The sequence below is a fragment of the Plasmodium cynomolgi genome, chromosome 1 (assembly GCF_000321355.1).
Source record: "Plasmodium cynomolgi strain B DNA, chromosome 1, whole genome shotgun sequence".
Lineage (NCBI taxonomy): Eukaryota > Apicomplexa > Aconoidasida > Haemosporida > Plasmodiidae > Plasmodium > Plasmodium cynomolgi.
The window spans coordinates 235,111-253,520 of NC_020396.1; the positions used below are offsets into that span (position 1 = coordinate 235,111).

Genomic DNA, 18,410 nt, shown 5'->3' on the forward strand with positions numbered 1-18,410 from the left:
TTTTTTACAGCTACTTAGTAGTCCTCCCCGAAGAGGTACAATTGTTGCCGCATTTCGGGGGGGGCAATAATTTGGCCTAACCGAACCATTGCCTCAACACGTTTGAAGCTAAATAAATTTGCACTCATCTTAAAAAAAATAAAAAAAATGACGCCAAGGAGAACAAATAGTGGGAATACTTTTTGCTGAGGTGAGTAAAATGCACCGCGTTCGATCGTCTTCCCATCATTCCCAATGGAATAACTCTGATCAATCTTTTCATATCCTCGTGAAAGGTTATGCGTGATGCGCAAAAAGTTTGCTATAATGGTACGCTGTGCTATAATGGTATGCTATGCTACGCGAATGCATTTGCATCAATTCATCGAACGCGCCACACGGGAAGAAACAAAAATGCGTAGTTATTTCGCTTCAAACCTTTTGGTGCGCGAAAATGTCATTTCTTCACGACAAAATGGTATATACCAACATTTTTTATACAAAAAAGAAAGTAAAAAATATTTTCTTTTTTTCTTATTGTTGGTAGCCTCCTAGGGGACTCGAACCCCTGACCACCAGATTAAAAGTCTGGCGCTCTACCAACTGAGCTAAAGAGGCAGTTACTTACGTAACCTGAAAACGAAGCGATATGATTTTTTTTTTTAAAATACAAAAATAATTTTTGCCTCCCTATCTCATAATGCACATAGAAATAACAATTTCTCTGCTTCGCTCTTTTGCAAAAAAAAAAAAAAAAAATTCTAGCTAAACGAAGAAAAAAAAAAAAAATCTAGCCAAACGGAGAAAAAAAAAATCTAACCAAAAAAAGAAAAAAAATATATATTCCCAGAGTTCATAAAATGGTATACCTCTTTCTTCGAGAGGGGGGAGAAAAAAGAAACAATTTCGTTTTGCTTCTCCATAGAACAACTTCTTAACACATTTCAGCCGAACAAAAAAAAAAAAACGAAGAAAATGCTCGCGTCATTTGGCATATAGTATTTTTTTTGGCCATTCGAAGAGTTTTGCAACTCTTTTGCCGTTACTGAACAGTTAACACGTCGAATAGTACATCAAAAAGAAGTTAGAAAAAAATTAATCAAATTTTTGTTATGCCAAATTAACCAATTCGTCTTTTTTGTGCATGTCCATAGGTTTTTTTTTTTTTTTTTTTGCGCCAGTTTTAAGAAGGCCTCGCGATGGACTCGTTCAAGGGGGTGAAAAAAAAAAAATTTGCAGAGCGTAACAAAAAAAAAAAAAAAAAAACACCGTCACGGATGACGGAAAAACAAAATTGGGCACATAGCCGATTGGGTTTACCTCGAAGAAACTGAGTAGTCGTTCACTTAGCCCACACATTAAAAAAAAAAAAATCATCACATTGTTTGTTAGTGGGATGCATCACATTATCGAGCTTCGAACTTCGAACTTGGAGCTTCATTCTGTGGGGGGATTAAACTCCCCAAGACGCACTCCTCTCGCGGAAAACTCTGCAACTATAAAAGCATGCCTCCCACGTTTGTGCACGTTCATCATCATGCCAAAGTCGCCTCTTCACTGTCCCGAAAATTCAGCTGGACAGTTTTGCTCATTTGGCTGCCCCTGCGACCCTTCACAGTTAGGCCCTTGATCACCGGCAGAAACGTTCAGTAAGGCGTTCGACCCGCTTGCGTTTTGTCCAGTAGACTCCACGTACATGTGGGGGTACACGTGTGGGTTCGTTTGGAAATACAGTTGGTTGTACATCTGCGGGGGGGCCTGTTCGTATAACTGTCCGTACTGTTGCTCATATTGCCGATCGGGAGGAGGCTGCGTAACTGGGGGGTGCACTTCACTGAAGACCCGATGGCTCGAATTTCCCTCCGCCGGCGGGTTGGGGTCTCCATACATACGCACCTGCTGCATCGGTTCGGGGGGGTAGGCGTACGTGCTGCCCTGATGCATCTGCTGCTGGGGGTGGCTGTTTGCGCCGCCCTGATCCATTTGTTGGTTGGCGTAACTGTACGTGCTTCCCTGCTGCTGGGGGTTGCCGTACACGCTTCCCTGATCCATTTTCTGGTTGGCGTAACTGTACGTGCTGCCCTGCTGCTGGGGGTTGCCGTACGCGCTTCCCTGATCCATTTTTTGGTTGGCGTAACTGTACGTGCTTCCCTGCTGCTGGGGGTTGCCGTACGCGCTGCCCTCGTAAGGGCTGTTCTGGTACCCCTGTGGGGGGAAGTTCTGCTGCGCGGGGTTATACACGTTCGCATAAGCGCCGCCGCTGTGCTGTCCCCACACTTGGTCATTCGCTAGTTGGTACCCACCCCTGTTTAGCTGGTCATTTGGCTGTGTGAGGGCATCTACGCTGCCCTTCACCTCGGCATTCATATGGACATCGGCCCCCACCTCAAGCATTTCACAGTTTGGCTGAGGCGGGTCTCCCCCTGGGTTTGCACCCATCCTGGGATTTTTAAAAACGTTTACATCCTCCACGTTCTGCATGTACTTTCGACAAGCAGCCACATTTTCGTAAAGGAAAATTAACAAGTCGGTAAGCTTTTCGAATTGTGTTTCTAACTCTCTTTTTTCACTGCCTACCCTTTCATAATCACGTAACACACGGATGTGTTGTGCTTTCAGATCATCCATGTCGTTGGCCGCAACGAGTTGGTACTCCTTCTCTTTCAACCCTAAGTCGGTTCTGACCTTGACCAGTTCTGATTCTACCTGCACGCACTTCTCCTTCATCATTGAGTAGGAATACAGCATGTTATTTATGATGTCATTTTTTTTTTCGATAATTTTATTTAGGTAAATTTTTTCCTCCAAGTGGGTAACTTCTTGTTCGTTTAGTTTTTTTCTGAGTTGGCTAACCTCCTCACTGATGTGTGCCATCGATTGAGTGTTGTTTTTCCTGCCTCGTGTCCCTCCCTCTCCCTTTGTCTTCATCGCCTTATTTTTGAGATAACTTCGTTCATTTTCTGCCCCTCCTCTGCTGTAAAAAAGGTGCGCTTTATTTTTTGTTCTCGTTTGGCGAGTAGTTTCCTCTCCGCTTGAGGCACTGCTGTGGTGGTCCTCATCGAGTGAATAATCTTCACACCCCTTCCTGTTAGGAGCATCCACATCGCGGTCTTCTTCGCTCCAGTCGTCCGATTCGCTACCTTCCCTGTCGAGATCAGCTTGGGAATAATCCTCATAGTCCGACTCGCTCAACATACTACATTCGGCGTCCCCCCCCTCTTTGCGTCGATCCCCCCCGGAGTGACTCCTCTTCACAGAGTACCCATTTCTGTTCCCACCTGGAGGATCCTTCCGATATGCAGAACCCTTGGATTGCTCAAAGAAGTAGCTCAACATGGAGTGGTGAATAAAATTCGAATAAACAAAGTGGATGCAAAAAATGGAGAACTCCCTGGAGTAATTGAAAAAATACTTCTGCCTCCTCACATCGCAAATGGCTCTTATATTTTCATGTGCATCTTTCGATTTTTCAAAAGAGAAAAAAAAAAATATTTTTCGTCAAATGTGAATCTACAAAAACGATTTAAACAATTGTACATGATGTTAAAGAGATCATTCTGCATAAGAATTTTCACAATTTTTTTTTTTCCTTTTCTTCGTTCGACTTGAACAGGTAGACAGCTATATACACGCAAATCAGACAGCTATTCTTTTTACTTCCCCATTTATTACTTAACATGGGTACTAAAAACTTAAGGGAGTCCATCTGACCCTTCACATTTTTTCTATATAAAATGGAATTTATCCTAAACGTTAATACGCTTTCGCTGAATTTTTCGTTTGCTTTCTGAAGATGGTGTTTCCACATTCCGCTGTAATCGCGTGTAAACAGTGTATTGTAGTACATCATTTGTTCAAAGCTTAACTTTGCACTCTTTAAAAACTCATCCGCAGGGGGTAACCTTTCATCAGGGTTATGGCTGCTCGTCAGGTTACAAATTTTGAGTAGCAATTCTGACAAGTTCATATATTTTAAAAAGAATTTTTCCTTTTGAGAAATTCTGTTTGCTCCTGAAATTACCAACTCGTCGTTGTTTTTCCACCCTGATTTACTCTCCGTTTTCTTCCTCCTCTGAAAGGCCTTCTTCAGTTTGAGAAGCAGCTTCGATACTCTGCGTGCAGTATGCATCACACAGTAGTAGAAGACCGTTCTCCGAGAGAGGAGAGAGTCCATTAGGTATTTCCCCACATGTGGGTGCTTCCCCCCCAAGAATAAAAAAAACTCATAAATGGTGTTACTAAAAAGCTTCTTTCGATCGTACAGAAACATAATCAGCAGCAGGTCCGCATATTTAATTTGCTTCAAATGTTTCATGTAGTATGTTAGCACTTGTTCTAGGAGGAAGTAGTTCTTCTGCTTGAGGGAGCCCTCCACGAAAGAGTTCACCTCGTCATGTTTGTCCGTTGATTTGGATGTTTCATCTCCACCACTGCTAACAGCAAAGGGGGTAAAGAGAACCCTTACGCAGAGGCTCTCATCCTGGAGGAGAAATTTGCAGCACATGTTGAGGATGCCAACGAAGTGGGTATTCTTGAATATCCTCATGATTTGCTCACTTTCGCTGTACATATTGCTACCCGCGTGGAGACCTCCCGCTTGTCCACTCCCCGTCTGACTGCTCCCTGCCAAGTTGCTTCCAATACTGGCGCCCACCGGATTGCTTCCCAGCTGGCCTCCAGCACTGTCGCTATTCGGGAGGATGCTGCTTGCGCTGGCACTTACGTTTGCGCTTACGGTAGCACTGATACTGCCGCTATTACTGCCTCCTGGCAGGGGCGCATTGCCAACTCGATTGAACCCCACAGTCATAAGGGCCTCACTACTACCGTCATAATTTGAGGAGTTTTCATTCCGGTGATGACCAAGCTGATCTGCTCGTCTACCACCATTCGAATATTTCTCCATATAGATACACATAAATTTAAAAAAAAAAAAAAAAGAGCTTTCGAAAAATCTCTCCTTCTGCAAAATGAGCAAAAACTTTTTACAGGACAAACCTGTATAGCTATTCACCACCCCATCAACTTTACATGAGCTAGCCAAAACATCTAGAAATATGTTAAGAACAAAAATTGAATTGGAAAAATATTTTTTCATATCATTTTTATAAATGTATATGATAACATTATACATGTTAAGCACCAACTTGATGAACTGCTCGAATATGTTCAGTTCGTAAATGTACTTGAGGCCAAATTCGCTGCTGATTATGAGGCACTTGAGAAGGAGCAAGCTGCTCTTTAGGTCTATGTTTATGGAAATATTGTCTAGATAAATCTCCATTTCTTTCTGTTCGCTATGAGGTTTATCCCCCTGGGGGGCTATCACTTCGGTTGCGCTAACTTCCACTGCGCTAACTTCCACTGCGCCAACTTGGGTGTGGTTCATTTCTTCCCTTTTTTCATTCCCTTTGTTGGCTGCAGGGTGGGGAGTAATTTTTGTCTTTTTGTTTGGCACCACCACGTTGCCGTCTTCATACAAAAAGTGCAAGTCACTAGTTGGTCTAAACAAGTAGGCATGTTCATCCTGCATTATTCTCATCACCGTTTCGATAAATCTTTCATACGTGATGATATTCCTAACCTCCCCGTTGTACTCGGCCACTAGCAGGAGAAGTAAAATTACTTCATTTATAAGATAGGCGTCCTCATTAGAGTCTATTATTGCTAGCAATTTGGAAAGGAAATTATTTTTGCTGAGTATTAATTTATCGATTGTGCTTCTCACATTTTGGATTTTTCCCTCTCGGTGCATTATTAGGCATATATTTTCTTCACAAAATGTAATTTTTTTATTTATTTTTTTTTTTCTCTTCCTCTATCTCTTTATTCACCGTTATGAAGTCATTCGAAATGTCGGAGCTGAAATACGCACAACTTTCTTCATTCTGATTATCTTCATCAGTGCTCGTGTGAGAGGGTAAATTTCCATTTGGAGTTTCTCCCTGCCCAACGTTGTCATTACTGTTGTTCTGCTTCCCTTGGTTGGTGGCCTCGTGAAGTGCTGAACTGCAAGATGATGGGAGTCGAGCTGAGGAAGATGCGCCATCCGACTTGGGAAGTCCCTTCTTCTCCTTGAACGTTCGACTCGCTTGTCCCTGTAGAGCATTATCGCTTGTGCTTTGTTCATCGGTGGATGCTGAGTAGGCCGTGCACGAATCGTACTGCCCCTGGAATTCACCCCACCTCTGTGCATGGTGTAACTTTTTTAAAAGTCTTTTTATCTCTGAGTCTTCCTCATGAAGGAATAATGAAGACCCGAATTTTTTTCCACTCTTGATGGAGCAAAATTCGTCCTTCTCGTTAATGTAATAATGTTCATTTCTATTTTTATATGATAACTTGGCTTCAGAGCAATTAAAAGGGTAGCTAATCAAATGAGGGTAGAAAAACTTTTTTTTCCTCAAATTGTGGATGACTCGCCTGTACTGTTCATAAATTCTTTGGGCAATTTTCTGCTGCCCCTGTACCCCATTATGCGAATATCCATCGTGGAATAAAATTTGGAAGCACCTCAACCCATACAAATTGTAGTAGTAAGGGGAGGAGACATCATTGGAAAAGGCAATGTTATGGTGCACGTAAAAATAAAAATTGACATTGTCATAGATATAAAGCTTTTGCAAAAGGAGGACCAACTCGTACGTAATAAATGTTGAGCTTTCCAATTTGGAGTGGAACACTCTAAAGAGCAACTGACATTTGTTGGTCTCTTCAAAGAATACGTTAAGGTAATTTATGTACCTTTTCAATTTGTTGCAATTAATTTTTACACTTTTTTTTTGGAGCATGTCTTTGTCCAGGCAGATAATTTTGTTCAGATATTCTGCGCTGTTCAGGATGATTTCTTCTAACAAGCTCCACACGCCATTTTGCTCCAGCAAGTCTGCTTTGCGCCTTCGGGCCTCCGCCCCGCGGGGGCCGTCCTCTCTCTCCGAGGCGCCACTGGCATTAGCGTTTGCGTTTGCATTTGCGTTTGCATTCGCGTTTGCTTTTGCGTTTGCCTTTGCGGCGGTTGGGGTAGCAGCACCCTCGCTTCTCAACCTCTCAAACACACTAATGACGCCCATGAGTTTGCAAAGGTTCTTGATGCGCGACGCGGCCAGGTTCTCGTCCTCCAAGTCCACATCATTTATTTTGTCGCTCTGCTCCTTCCTTTCATTCGTGCCGCTCCTCCCACTTATTATTTCCCCCTTAGAGTTCCTACCGCTTTTGGCATTCTCGATGTATTTCACAACTTGATTAATCACGGAGAGGTAGTCACTCAAGAGGATGGCGTCATCGGACCTTACGTTGTTGTCATCCTGGACGATGTCCTTCTCCACCACGTCGTGAATATCCTTCAACCACCTCTCTATGTCCTCCGTCCTGTTTTCATTTTTCGGTTTGCTTTCTTTGGACGTGCTGGCTTTCTGTAGCCTTTTGAATAAGTGGTAAGCCATGGAGTGCGTTTTTTTTTTTTTTTTTTCTCGAGCGTTTGCAATTCAATGGATTAACAAGGAAGGCCGTTTGCGGGCCATCCGGAAAATCTCACAAGTTGGGACAAACTGCGAGGGGTGAGTTGAATAGCGCTTGGAGAGGGACCGGCGCAAAAACAAACGAACAAATTGTGCCCCCTTTACCTTGGGGAATTTTGCCTCGCCGATTAACTTCGTCGGGGAGTGCCGACTTCGCAGTTTCTACGCAAGGTGTCCTTTGTTAAGCTTTGGCATTACAGCCGTTTGTTCGCCTTTTTAGCCTTTTTTTGGGGGGCCTTTTTCTTTGGCCTATTTTTGGTCTTCTGTTTGGCCTTTTCTTTGCCCTTTTCTTTGGCCTTTTTTTGGGCCATTTTTTTTGGCCTTCCCAATTTCGCTGGTGCAATGGGGTTGTATCCCTTCTTTTTCAGGCGGGGCGCTAACGGACGCACTGAGCTCGCGCGGAGGGTTGGGGGCACTCGCGAAGTTGTGCGGGTGTTCCCCACCCATCAGTGCAAACGTACATATGACGCTCGTGCGGGGAAAGGAATCATATAAAGAAAACCAACTTTGCAAAAATTGTGAACTTAACGATTTGCACCCATTTCTCCACCGCACCAATCCAATTGTGACCGTTTTGACAATGACCTTTTTTGCGACTTTCATTGCTTTGTTATAAGGATACCATGTGTGTCGCCTCCCTCCTTCGGAGCAGTGTAGGTAACACATCTCAGTTGTTACTCTTTCGCATGACCATGTGTAGCAGACCACCTTCATTGGGGGATGCTTTCTTTTTTTTTTTACTTCACATTTTAAAAAACGGCAATGTGATGCAGTTCGGAAGAGGAAGTTAAAACAACTCCGTGTGCGTCGTGACGGGTCACTTTCCGACAGACCCATGTCCTGCGCATACAAATAGTTGCCATCGATTGGGTACATATTTTTCCCATTTTGTAATTGATTATGCATGTGGATACACCCTTTTTTTTTGTGCATTGAACATAGGAAAGGGGAAGTGGATATGGGGGGGAGGTCTACTCTTCGCACGTAATCAGCGCGATTCGCTTTACCAAGGCAAAGGAAAACCTCATCACCATTTGGCATATTTTTTGGTAAAGATGGGGGAAGTGGATGCCATGTCCAAACAGACGACAGCTAACTTTTTTGGCCACTTCTCTTTCAAAGATGCATCAAAAGTGAGGAATGAGGAAAAAAAAAAAACACACATGAATGTGCTAATGCGCTGCGTAAGTTTCGCACGTAATCTATCAATGGGACATGTTGGCGCAAAAAGGGGGTTCATTTTTCTTTTTTCTCGGTTCACTTAGGTGGCTATTCGCATTATTCTCACTTAGCTGCGCACCGGTACGCAAGTTCGGTGAAGAACCAATGTATGAACATTTTTGACATGCTTTTTTCCTCCCCCCCTCATCCCCAAGCAATGTTAAGACTCGTGTGTCTGTGCACATGTGCGAGTGCATACCGTGCGAAAGCGTTACAAATGTGTATGCATGCACATGTATTACCAGGTGGGGGGGGAGGGGAGTATGCATACTCACTCTGCTATGCTGCGCTTCACATCGCCTAGCCCATTCCAAATGTAGAATTGCTCACCCTTGGGAAGTTAGGCAAACCGGAGAATCATGACACCTTGTGCATTTTACAATAATTATGTTTAGCGCGTATGGACAGGCGGGGAAAAAGGGTGCGAAGCATCTGCGCCAGGGGCAGTTCGCCAAGTATACAATGGCCTCCTTCAGAGTGCGCCTGCGCATGCACAATCGCACATATGTATGCGTTCATACATGTGCAAATGGCCACATGGGCGCAGCAAGGGCGGGAAATAACCCCAAAAAAAGGAAAAAAAAGGAAAAAAAAGAAAGAAATAGCTCATATAGACTGTGCTCGCCAGTGCAACTGAAAAGTGGGGCATGCAAACGTGGGTGGATGTTCACATGCAGTTGGATGCGCACGTGTGTACATGCGTGAGGTGGCAGCTGGGGTGATCGCCCAGACAGATATGTACACAACGCAGTATTTTTTTCCATTTCCCCGTTTTCCCATTTTTCCGTTTTTTCTATTTTCCCCCCTTTAACATTCTGACTACGCGCGAATTTCCAATCTCGAGTAGGCACTTCAAATGCATAATTAAAGTGACGTTCATGCGGGCGGTGTGCCGGCAAAAAAAAATGCAACAAGGTGTAAAGCGGTGGAAAAATAAAGCAAAGCAGAGTAAAACAAAACGAAACGAAACATAAACAAGTGGTGAAAAAAAAAAAATATATATATGTATGTATAATGCCAAGTTGGGACAATCTAACCAAACGCACGTGACGCAGCGCAGTGTAACGATTGACAAAGACAGAAAGAAATCACCAAGCGAAATAGAAAAAGACAAAACGGAAAAAGCGTAACAAAGCACAGCACAACGCAACAGAAACAATTCTTTTTTTCGTTACCAAAGGAATTCTGACATTTTTGTGAAAAGCAGCAATAAAGGAAAAACGCCAACTGCAATTTTTTTTTTTTTCCTTCCCCTGCGAATAATTCTGTTATGTAAATCTGAACAACATTCTATGGCTATTTTTTTTTTAGCTATTTTTACACAATTTGCTCTTTGATCGAGTATTAAGCTAGCTATTTTTTTTTTTTTTTTTTTTGTGAAGCAGTCACCATAGTTGCATTGTCACCGCGCACATTCTGCACTAATATTGTAGCAACCTGAGTTCGCCTCTGGGAAAACATATCCCTCGCATGCTCATGGGGGAATAATATGCCTAAGTGAAAAGCGAATGCGCAACTGCGTGTGCACAAGTGTGTGCGTACAACTCATCGGGGTGACAGAGCGGAAGCGTGTCTGTATGTTTCTTCAAAGGGCACATTTGTAAAGCGGCAGATTTGTCTTTACTCACTTCTAATCTGCTTAATGCCCATCTGAGTTTGTTAACGAAAGGGGGAAGTCGCAGATAGGAGAGGAAGTACAACTGGTTTTACTTGTTTGCTATACATGCTGTCCCTTTTTTTTTTTTTTTGTATCTCCTGTTAATTCATTGTACCTTCATTGCATTCTCACTTGCAGTTTTTGACCACCCTCCCCCCCCCTACTATTTCCAAACCTTCCTATTTCTTCCCCGCCCAAGTCAACCATGAATCTTCTTTTGCTGTCTTTGCTTATTATACAAAACGTCACGAGCTACTTTGAGAATTTTAAAAATGGAGTCAACACACAGTTCGTTAAAGGTAGCTACAAAATGAGGGACATGCTTTCATGCGCAGGGGTGGTGAAAACACACATGGGGGAGAAGGGAGTGTGAATTGGCTATCCCCCTCCCCCCTATGGGAGCCACCTTGCGATGAAGTGAATGATGGGACAATCCCATTGGGATAGGAACCGCTCCAAACATGGCCCATTGCTTTAGATGTGATCATCTCTGCACATCTGCCTATTTCCGCACAACTGCTTGTTTCATCACAACTGCTTGCTTCATTACAACTGCTTGTTTCATCACAACTGCTTGTTTCATCACAACTGCTTATTTCTGCACCTACCCAATTCCTCCCCCCGCAGACAAAGTGAAGTACGGCCCTGGAAACGAGGTGCACAATTTAAACAGCCTGAGCGGGGGATGCCCCCGAGGGAGCACCGGAACGCCTGGCTCATATTTCAAGTCACAGCATCCCAAAATTGACGTGAACAAGTTGGACTCCCTTTTGAACACATCTAATTATCTGAAGCCACTTCAGTATATCCTAAAAAGTAGTGAATCCATGAAAATGTTCGCTAACTCAGCTAGCCAGTTGTCACCATATAGGTTGTCTCGAAAACTAAACGATGATTCTTCAAACTACGATGATGGGAAAGACGACGAAAGTTTTCTAGAAACGAATGGAAGTGACAAGGCGAGCGATAAGGATGATGATGGTGAGGACAAGGATCAGTTCGATGACGAAAACGAGGACAGCTTTCTAGAAACGAATGGAAGTGACAAGGCGAGCGATAAGGATGATGATGGTGAGGACAAGGATCAGTTCGATGACGAAAACGAGGATAGCTTTCTAGAAACGAATGGAAGTGACAAGATGAGCGATAAGGATGATGATGGTGAAGACAAGGATCAGTTCGATGACGAAAACGAGGACAGCTTTCTAGAAAAAGACGAGTATGACGAGATTAGCGATAATGATCACGACATGGATAATGACGACTTTTCCGAAGACCATGAAGAAAGCTTCCTTGAAAAAGAAGAATACGATGACGTCAGTGACAACGATAATGACGAGTTCTATGATGAGGATGCGGAGAGCTTTCTCGAGCAGGAGGAGTACGAAGATCTAAGTGATAACGAGAATGACGAATTCGATGAGGCCCATGGGGAGAGCTTCCTAGAAAAAGAGGATGGCGATGACGACAGCAATGATGACAGTAATGAGGACAATGGAAAGGAGTACAAAGAGGAGTACCAAAATAAAATGACTGACGATGACTACCCGGATGAGTACGTTGGATCGGACGACCTCAAGAACAGCACCAAGGAAAGCACTCAGAGTGGCAACGAAAATGGAAGCAAAAAAGATGGAGGCAACGAAAATGGAAACAAAAAAGATGGAGAAAACGGAAATGGAAGCAAAAAAGATGGAGGAAACGACAATGGAAGCAAAAAAGATGAAAGTAATGCGAAGGAACTAAAAAATAAAGGAAAGGAAAGCTTTTTAGAGCAAAACGTGAATGGACACACAGAGGAAGAAAATGAAAAGCACAGCACCTTTGTGTCTAGCTATCTAGATAACGACGACACGGAGGATAAACACAATGACGAGATTTATAATGAGGGCAGCTTTCTAGAAGAGGGCTCGTACAGCCATAATGACGACGGGGAGAGTGATGACACCTTCGATGAATACTACGAGGATAGCTTCTTGGAGCGCGGAAAACTCGGAACGCCATACAGTGATTACTACGAGGAGGACGCCGACGAGGAGGGTAAGCCCAGGCAGCGGACTCAAAAGAAGCGCAAGCGCAGGAAGCGGATTCGAAAGAAGCGCAAGCGCGAGCGCTGAAAAAAGAAAGCTCGTAAAACTAAAAACCATGAACCATGGCCTCTAAATAACTTCCTATTTTCAGTGTCACTTCTTAACCCCTTTCTCCCCCCACCCCCCTTTCTTCTTCCACAGACACCAAGGAGGCCAACGAAGACACCTTCGACAACCACTACCTGAACGAGATAAGCAGCACAAACGATGTGCACTCCTTTATCCAAAAAGATATGGGATTCATTGACGAACTAATCGATGACAACGAAACTATAAAGGAGGCCGTGAAGAAGGGATCCAAGAAGGCAATGAAGCAATCCATGCACAAGCTGAACCTTCTTGACGACGAAGACTTTGAAGATAAAGAATCCCTTTCGGATGATGAAATAAATGGGTTCATGGAGGAAAATATGGATGCTTCTAAGTTAGATGCGAAAAAGGCTAAAACGACTTTGAGGAACCCGGAAAAAAATAAAAATGCATCCAGCGCTGAGGGTAAGGGTAGCGGCTCGAACGGCAACGCAGGCAGCTCGATCACCGCAACCAACGCAACCAACGCCACTACGAAGAGCAAGAGCGAGACGAACAAAAAGCAAACCGATTTGTCCAACGAAGATCTGTTCAATGACGAACTCACAGAAGAAGTCATTGCAGATTCGTACGAAGAGGGAGGAAATTTAGGAACCGAGGAAGGTGAAAATTTCACAAATGCATTTGACGATAAGCTACTAGATCAAGGAGTGAATGAAAATACCCTACTGAACGATAACAACATGATTTTCAACGCAAAGATGGTTCCACATAAGAAGAGAGAATTGTACATCTCTCCGCACAAGCATACCTCTGCGACAAACAATAAAAGTGGCAAGCACCAAGCGGTGGACGTGGACGCCTTGGGTAAGTGCCGCGCGGAAAAAAAAAAAGAAGAGAATAGAATAGGAGAATAGACGAATAGGCGAATAGGCGAATTGGAGAAAAACAAAGGAAAATGCGAGTTCTCACTTTCATTTCATCCTTTTATGTTTCCCTTCTCATCTCCCACTTTTATGCCCCCCTGTTGACAGACAAAAAACTAAGGGCTCACCAACTGCTCGAACTGGAAAACGGAGAAGGTAACTTTGCCCGTTGCGCAGGGGTTAACTCTGCTTCTCTGCAAAGTGTGCATCGTGTTTATGTGAAGTCTCGCGGGTTGGCCGTGCCTCCAGATCGTGCTGGAACTTGGCGCACAGTCAGCACAGTCAGCACAGTCAGCACAGTCAGCACAGTCAGCACAGTCAGCACAATCAGCACAGTCAGCGCAGTCATCACAGTCAGCACAACCTCGAACGACAATGTACATCTCGCCACAACCTTTTTCCCCCTCCTCTCTTATAGGCAACAACTCAGTTATTGTCGAAACGGAAGAAGTAGATGTTGGTAAGGACAGCAGTACCTTTTAAAAATTCACCACAGCTTGTGGAGTACCCCATTTTGGCGAGAACGACCTGATTTTAATTCAAACATTTACGAATAATTAATTCCCCCTCCCCCGTTGACTATCTTTTTTTTTTTTTTTTTTTTATCCTCCCCTTTTGCAGACCTAAACGGAGGAAAATCAAGCAGCTCCGTGTCCTTTCTCAGCTCCGTAGTTTTCTTGCTCATCGGATTGTTATGTTTCACCAATTAAAGGACAGAAAAAAGGACCTTAAACGGAGAAAAAAAAAAAAAAAAAAATTCTCTGGAAGATGTGCACCTGTTGATGATAGCACTACTACTCTGATGTGTACACAAATTGCAAGTTTATAGGAAAGTGGAAAAAAAAGGAAAATTATAGAAAAAGCAGACAATTGAATTACTACCCCGTGTGAGCATATCAAGCCAGCCGCACGCACATCTTGCCTACAGCTCACCTCCCATTTTTTAGTTTTTTTTTTTTTTAATTTTTTACTTTAGGCCTTATCTTTGTGTATTTAATTTTTGTTTGTTTCCGTCGTTTGTTTTGCGGTTCGTTTTGTGGCTTTACTTTGTGGCTTTGCTTTGTGGCTTTACTTTGTGCATTTACTTTGTGGCTTTACCTTGTGGCTTTGCTTTGTTGCCCTTTTTGTGGCCCATTTGTGGCCCATTTGGTGGCCCATTTGAGGCTTCATTCTTCGGCCCCCTTTCGGTTCATCATCCCCCCTGTCGTTTTTCTCACTGCGATTTTTTAAAAAAATAATTTTCTAGACGGGCTACAGTACACAGTGTCGCCTACGTAAAGAATTTTAAATGAAATGCTTATTTGTTTCGCCTCGCTGGGGGCAGGGGTCCAGCGCTTGCGTCTCTTTGCAGACACCAATTGAGCCTTTCTCCCGTGTTGTGTTGTCTCTGCGGGCAGGCACGCCTCTGGGGTAGTCCCGGGCCATATCCAACCGTGCGTGGCACCCCCTGTGTGGCACCCCCAGCGTGGCGTCCCCTTCGTGGCATTTTTCAGTAGCAATTTTTTTTTTTGGCTCTCCCCTTGTACAACAGTTTACGCTTAAGAGATGCACCACTGGGTGTGGACTCCACCAGGCAGGCAACCCCCCCTCCGTTCAAACAGAATTATATCCAAAATGGGTCAGCATCGTTTTGGCGACGCAGTTAATCTTATGTATGCATGCCTATATAACGCAACGAATGCATATCTTCGATAATGCCGATCTTGCGTGCCACCTCTTTCTGCTTAGTTTGTCGAAGGCGTAGGCGACGCGGCACGGTTAGCGAAGGAGTTCGCAGTGAGCTGTGCGAGGAAAGAACTGCCGACCGATAGGGATTCCTCACTGTTGCCTCTCTGATGAGTATTTTTCTTCGCCCCCGAAGCGCCGTGACGACGGTTAAAACTTAGTAGAGGTGTATTTTGCAGAAGGTGCCTCTCCCAAAATTTTCTTCTCCCCGTGTAGCCAACTTGCCGCCGTGTCGCCTTGCCACCTTTTCATAAGAAAACGTTTTTTTTTTTCATGTCGGCACCGTCGTTGAGGTGGTTCCCCACTCGGGAAACCAAAAGGATCACAAAAGGGGCACTCAAAAAAAAAAAAAGAGTAAAAAGAGCAAAAAGAGCAAAATGAGCAAAGTGAACAAAACGAATGGGCAGCAAAACGAATGAGCAGCAAAACGAATGAGCAGCAAAACGAATGAGCGCGAAAAACAATATGAAGATTTTTCGCGACTCTCCTGAGGATCCGATCCCACTTTTTTGCAACGCCTTCAAGGAAAGGGTCAAATTTGTGGTGAAACAGTTTGGGGAGAAATCCTCGATTGAGTTGAGTTCACCCTTGTAGAACATCGTAGCAACGGAGGGGCGGAAAAAAAAAAGTTATGTGCCAAAGGGGTCTTGAAGAGGAAGCAGAGGGCGTCCCCCACGCATAACCGCGCAGGTACGTATGCTTGCACCGTCGTATTCGTGTACTCACATAAATCTCTACGCGCGAGAGCAAAGCGTGGCCCCCCGTACGCAGTTTGACCCCAACTGGGCCTCCTTAAAAGCGTCCGCACCCTGTGCCGGAGATGTACACGTGAATGTGGTGCGCAGGTGACCGTGGCTCACCTCGAGACGACACAACTGGGGCGAAGCATTTATGCTTTGAGAGGAAGAGGGCAGCAGAGGAAAGGCAACCGCTGGTAGGAGAAGTTGAAGAAGCGTAACTCCGGCATCGCCGTGGAAAAAAAAAGTGTCTATTGCATGTGCCCACGTCTGGCTAAGGAGCACGCGTAGTCTTTTCACGAACTCGCCACCAAGCCACTTCTCAGCCTGGGCACTTCACCGCCTCTCCACTTCGCCGCCTCTCCACTTCGCCGCCTCTCCAATTTGCCGCCTGGCCAATTTGCCGCCTCTCCACTTCTAATCCCCCCCGCTGCACATCGCACCTTCCAGGATGAACTTCCCGAACATCTCGAAGAAGATGGTGGCCCCCGGAGGGGGAGGGCTGAAGCACAGCGCGGGGGACGACAAGGGGGGGGAACACATCACGGGGAACTTCGACCCCACGGCATTGGAAAGAGGAGCGAAGGCCCTGAAGGAGCTCGACCAGTCGTCAAATTCGAAGAAGGCATTCGAATTAATCAAACTACAGGAATTGACCAAGCAAAAGGAATACGAAAAACAAATGGAAGAACTATCACTACAGAAGGCTCAATACCTTAGCAATAAAATGAGAATTGAAAATGAGGAGAAAAGGAAAACAATTAATTACCAACAAGAGCAGGAGAGAATCACAGCCGAATACAAAACGAGGCTTGAAGCAGAAGCATATCAAAAAAAACTACTAGATCAACAGAAGCAAAACGAAGAATGGCTAAGAAATCAACATGAGCAATATTTGAGACAAGAAAATATTCGAAAGAGAAACGAACTAGAATTATTAAATTTAAAAATGAAACAAATCAGAGAAGAAAAATCTTTGGAAAGAGAAAATATGAAAGCAAAAATACAAGAAGAAAATAAAGGACTCATAGAAAGAGAAAGAAAAAATTTGGACATCCATTTGAAGACGTTGAGATTGAAAGCAGATGAGGAAAGGAAAACCAAATTGGAAAGTATTAGTAAATATTTTGAGCAGTTTAATAATTCTATGTTTTTATTTTTAAATGATAGGGAGAGGTTGTACCGATTTGTCCTAGTAGTTACTCTCACCTCTGTGGGGATTTATACAACAAAGCATACCACTAGACTGATACGATCCTACGCAGAAACGAAATTGGGGAAGCCAAAACTCATACGAGAGACATCTCTATGGCACATTAATAAATTATTTGACATTTTTAACTTAAAAAAACATCCTTTTGATGAAAAAGGTTTAAAAAGAAGAAACAAAAAGGAGAGTAACTTCTTCAACAACATCGTGCTAAATGAAGAGTTACAAGAAAAATTAAGTTGGTCAATTAATAGCTTAACGAATTCGAAAAAATATGATCTTTATTTGAAGAATATTTTACTTCATGGTCCACCTGGTACAGGAAAAACATTGTTTGCAAAAACGTTATCTCATTTTAGCAATTTCGATTATATAATAATTAATGGAGGTGATGTGAGTGCCTTAGGTGTTCATGCATCTGTAGAGCTGAACAAAATTTTTGACTTTATAAAACGAAGGAAAAATAAGAAATGTGTGATTTTTTTTGATGAAGCTGAAGCCTTTTTGAGAAGAGGGAGAAATGAATCATCAGCTCATTTTTCAGAAAGCCTTAGAAACGCATTAGCTACTTTCCTATACCACACAGGAACGGAATCTAAGAAATTCTGTATCATTTTAGCTACCAACTGTAGGGAGATCCTAGACCCAGCTGTCATCGATCGAATAGATGAACAGTACATTTTTGATTTCCCCAAAATTAACGAAATTAGGAAAATGCTTTCTCTTTATTTCAATAAATACGTCTATCCTTTGAAGAAGTACAATATCGTTGTAGACTCTTCCATAGATGATCTATACTTAGATGTTTTGGCTAGTCGTCTCGTTGGTTTATCAGGCAGACAAATTTCAAAGCTCTGCCTTAACATACAGAATTGTGTGTTCGGTAGTAATTCTAAGGTTGTTTCGAAGGACCTCATTGATTTAATCGTTAGTTGGAACTTAAGCAATTCGTTTGAAGCTCGTGGGGAAATGCAGACCAACATGCACGTAGATGCTCCTACCCCAAGGGGATCCGCAAGTAGAATTTCGACAGGTGCCACTAAAGAGGGAGAGTCCAACTCGGGGAAAAACTCCGGGAAGAACTCAGGACCAGATATGGGCCTGGGCATGGGTGCAAACATGGAGTCCAACTTGGGGGGGAAACCCGGCACGGTGACAGCATCCATGGCGAGATCGATGACAGGACTCAATGGGGATGATTCAAAGGAGGAAAATGCACCACAAACGAAGACCAAAGTTGTGATGCAGAACTGAGAGATGGAGACAGGGGAAGGGAACTATTTCCCATTTTGTCGTAAGAAGGTGATTTTTTATTTTT

At 43.6% G+C, this 18,410-nt stretch overlaps 3 protein-coding genes and 1 non-coding gene across 4 annotated transcripts; 2 read left to right on the forward strand and 2 right to left on the reverse strand.

Annotated features, from left to right (window-relative positions):
- Positions 1-524: 524 nt before the first annotated feature.
- PCYB_011418 lies at positions 525-597 on the reverse strand. Its single transcript has one exon. It is a non-coding gene; the product is annotated as a tRNA-Lys (tRNA).
- Positions 598-1,533: 936 nt separating this feature from the next.
- Positions 1,534-7,807, reverse strand: PCYB_011420 (hypothetical protein; the record flags this gene model as incomplete). Its single annotated transcript, XM_004220648.1, has 4 exons — positions 7,695-7,807; positions 5,772-7,398; positions 3,652-5,734; positions 1,534-3,437 (listed from the first exon to the last, which is right to left on the reverse strand). The coding sequence occupies exons 3-4, from the start codon at positions 5,732-5,734 to the stop codon at positions 1,534-1,536; spliced, it is 3,987 nt and encodes a 1,328-aa protein (XP_004220696.1). The 5' UTR covers positions 5,772-7,398; positions 7,695-7,807.
- Positions 7,808-10,579: 2,772 nt separating this feature from the next.
- PCYB_011430 (rhoptry associated membrane antigen) lies at positions 10,580-14,130 on the forward strand (the record flags this gene model as incomplete). The annotated part of the gene is made up of 6 exons (XM_004220649.1): positions 10,580-10,673; positions 11,002-12,414; positions 12,606-13,361; positions 13,529-13,576; positions 13,839-13,880; positions 14,042-14,130. The coding sequence occupies 6 exons, from the start codon at positions 10,580-10,582 to the stop codon at positions 14,128-14,130; spliced, it is 2,442 nt and encodes an 813-aa protein (XP_004220697.1).
- Positions 14,131-15,610: 1,480 nt separating this feature from the next.
- PCYB_011440 (AAA family ATPase) lies at positions 15,611-18,346 on the forward strand (the record flags this gene model as incomplete). The annotated part of the gene is made up of 2 exons (XM_004220650.1): positions 15,611-15,735; positions 16,333-18,346. 2 exons carry the CDS (start codon positions 15,611-15,613, stop codon positions 18,344-18,346), a joined length of 2,139 nt encoding a protein of 712 aa, XP_004220698.1.
- Positions 18,347-18,410: the final 64 nt, after the last annotated feature.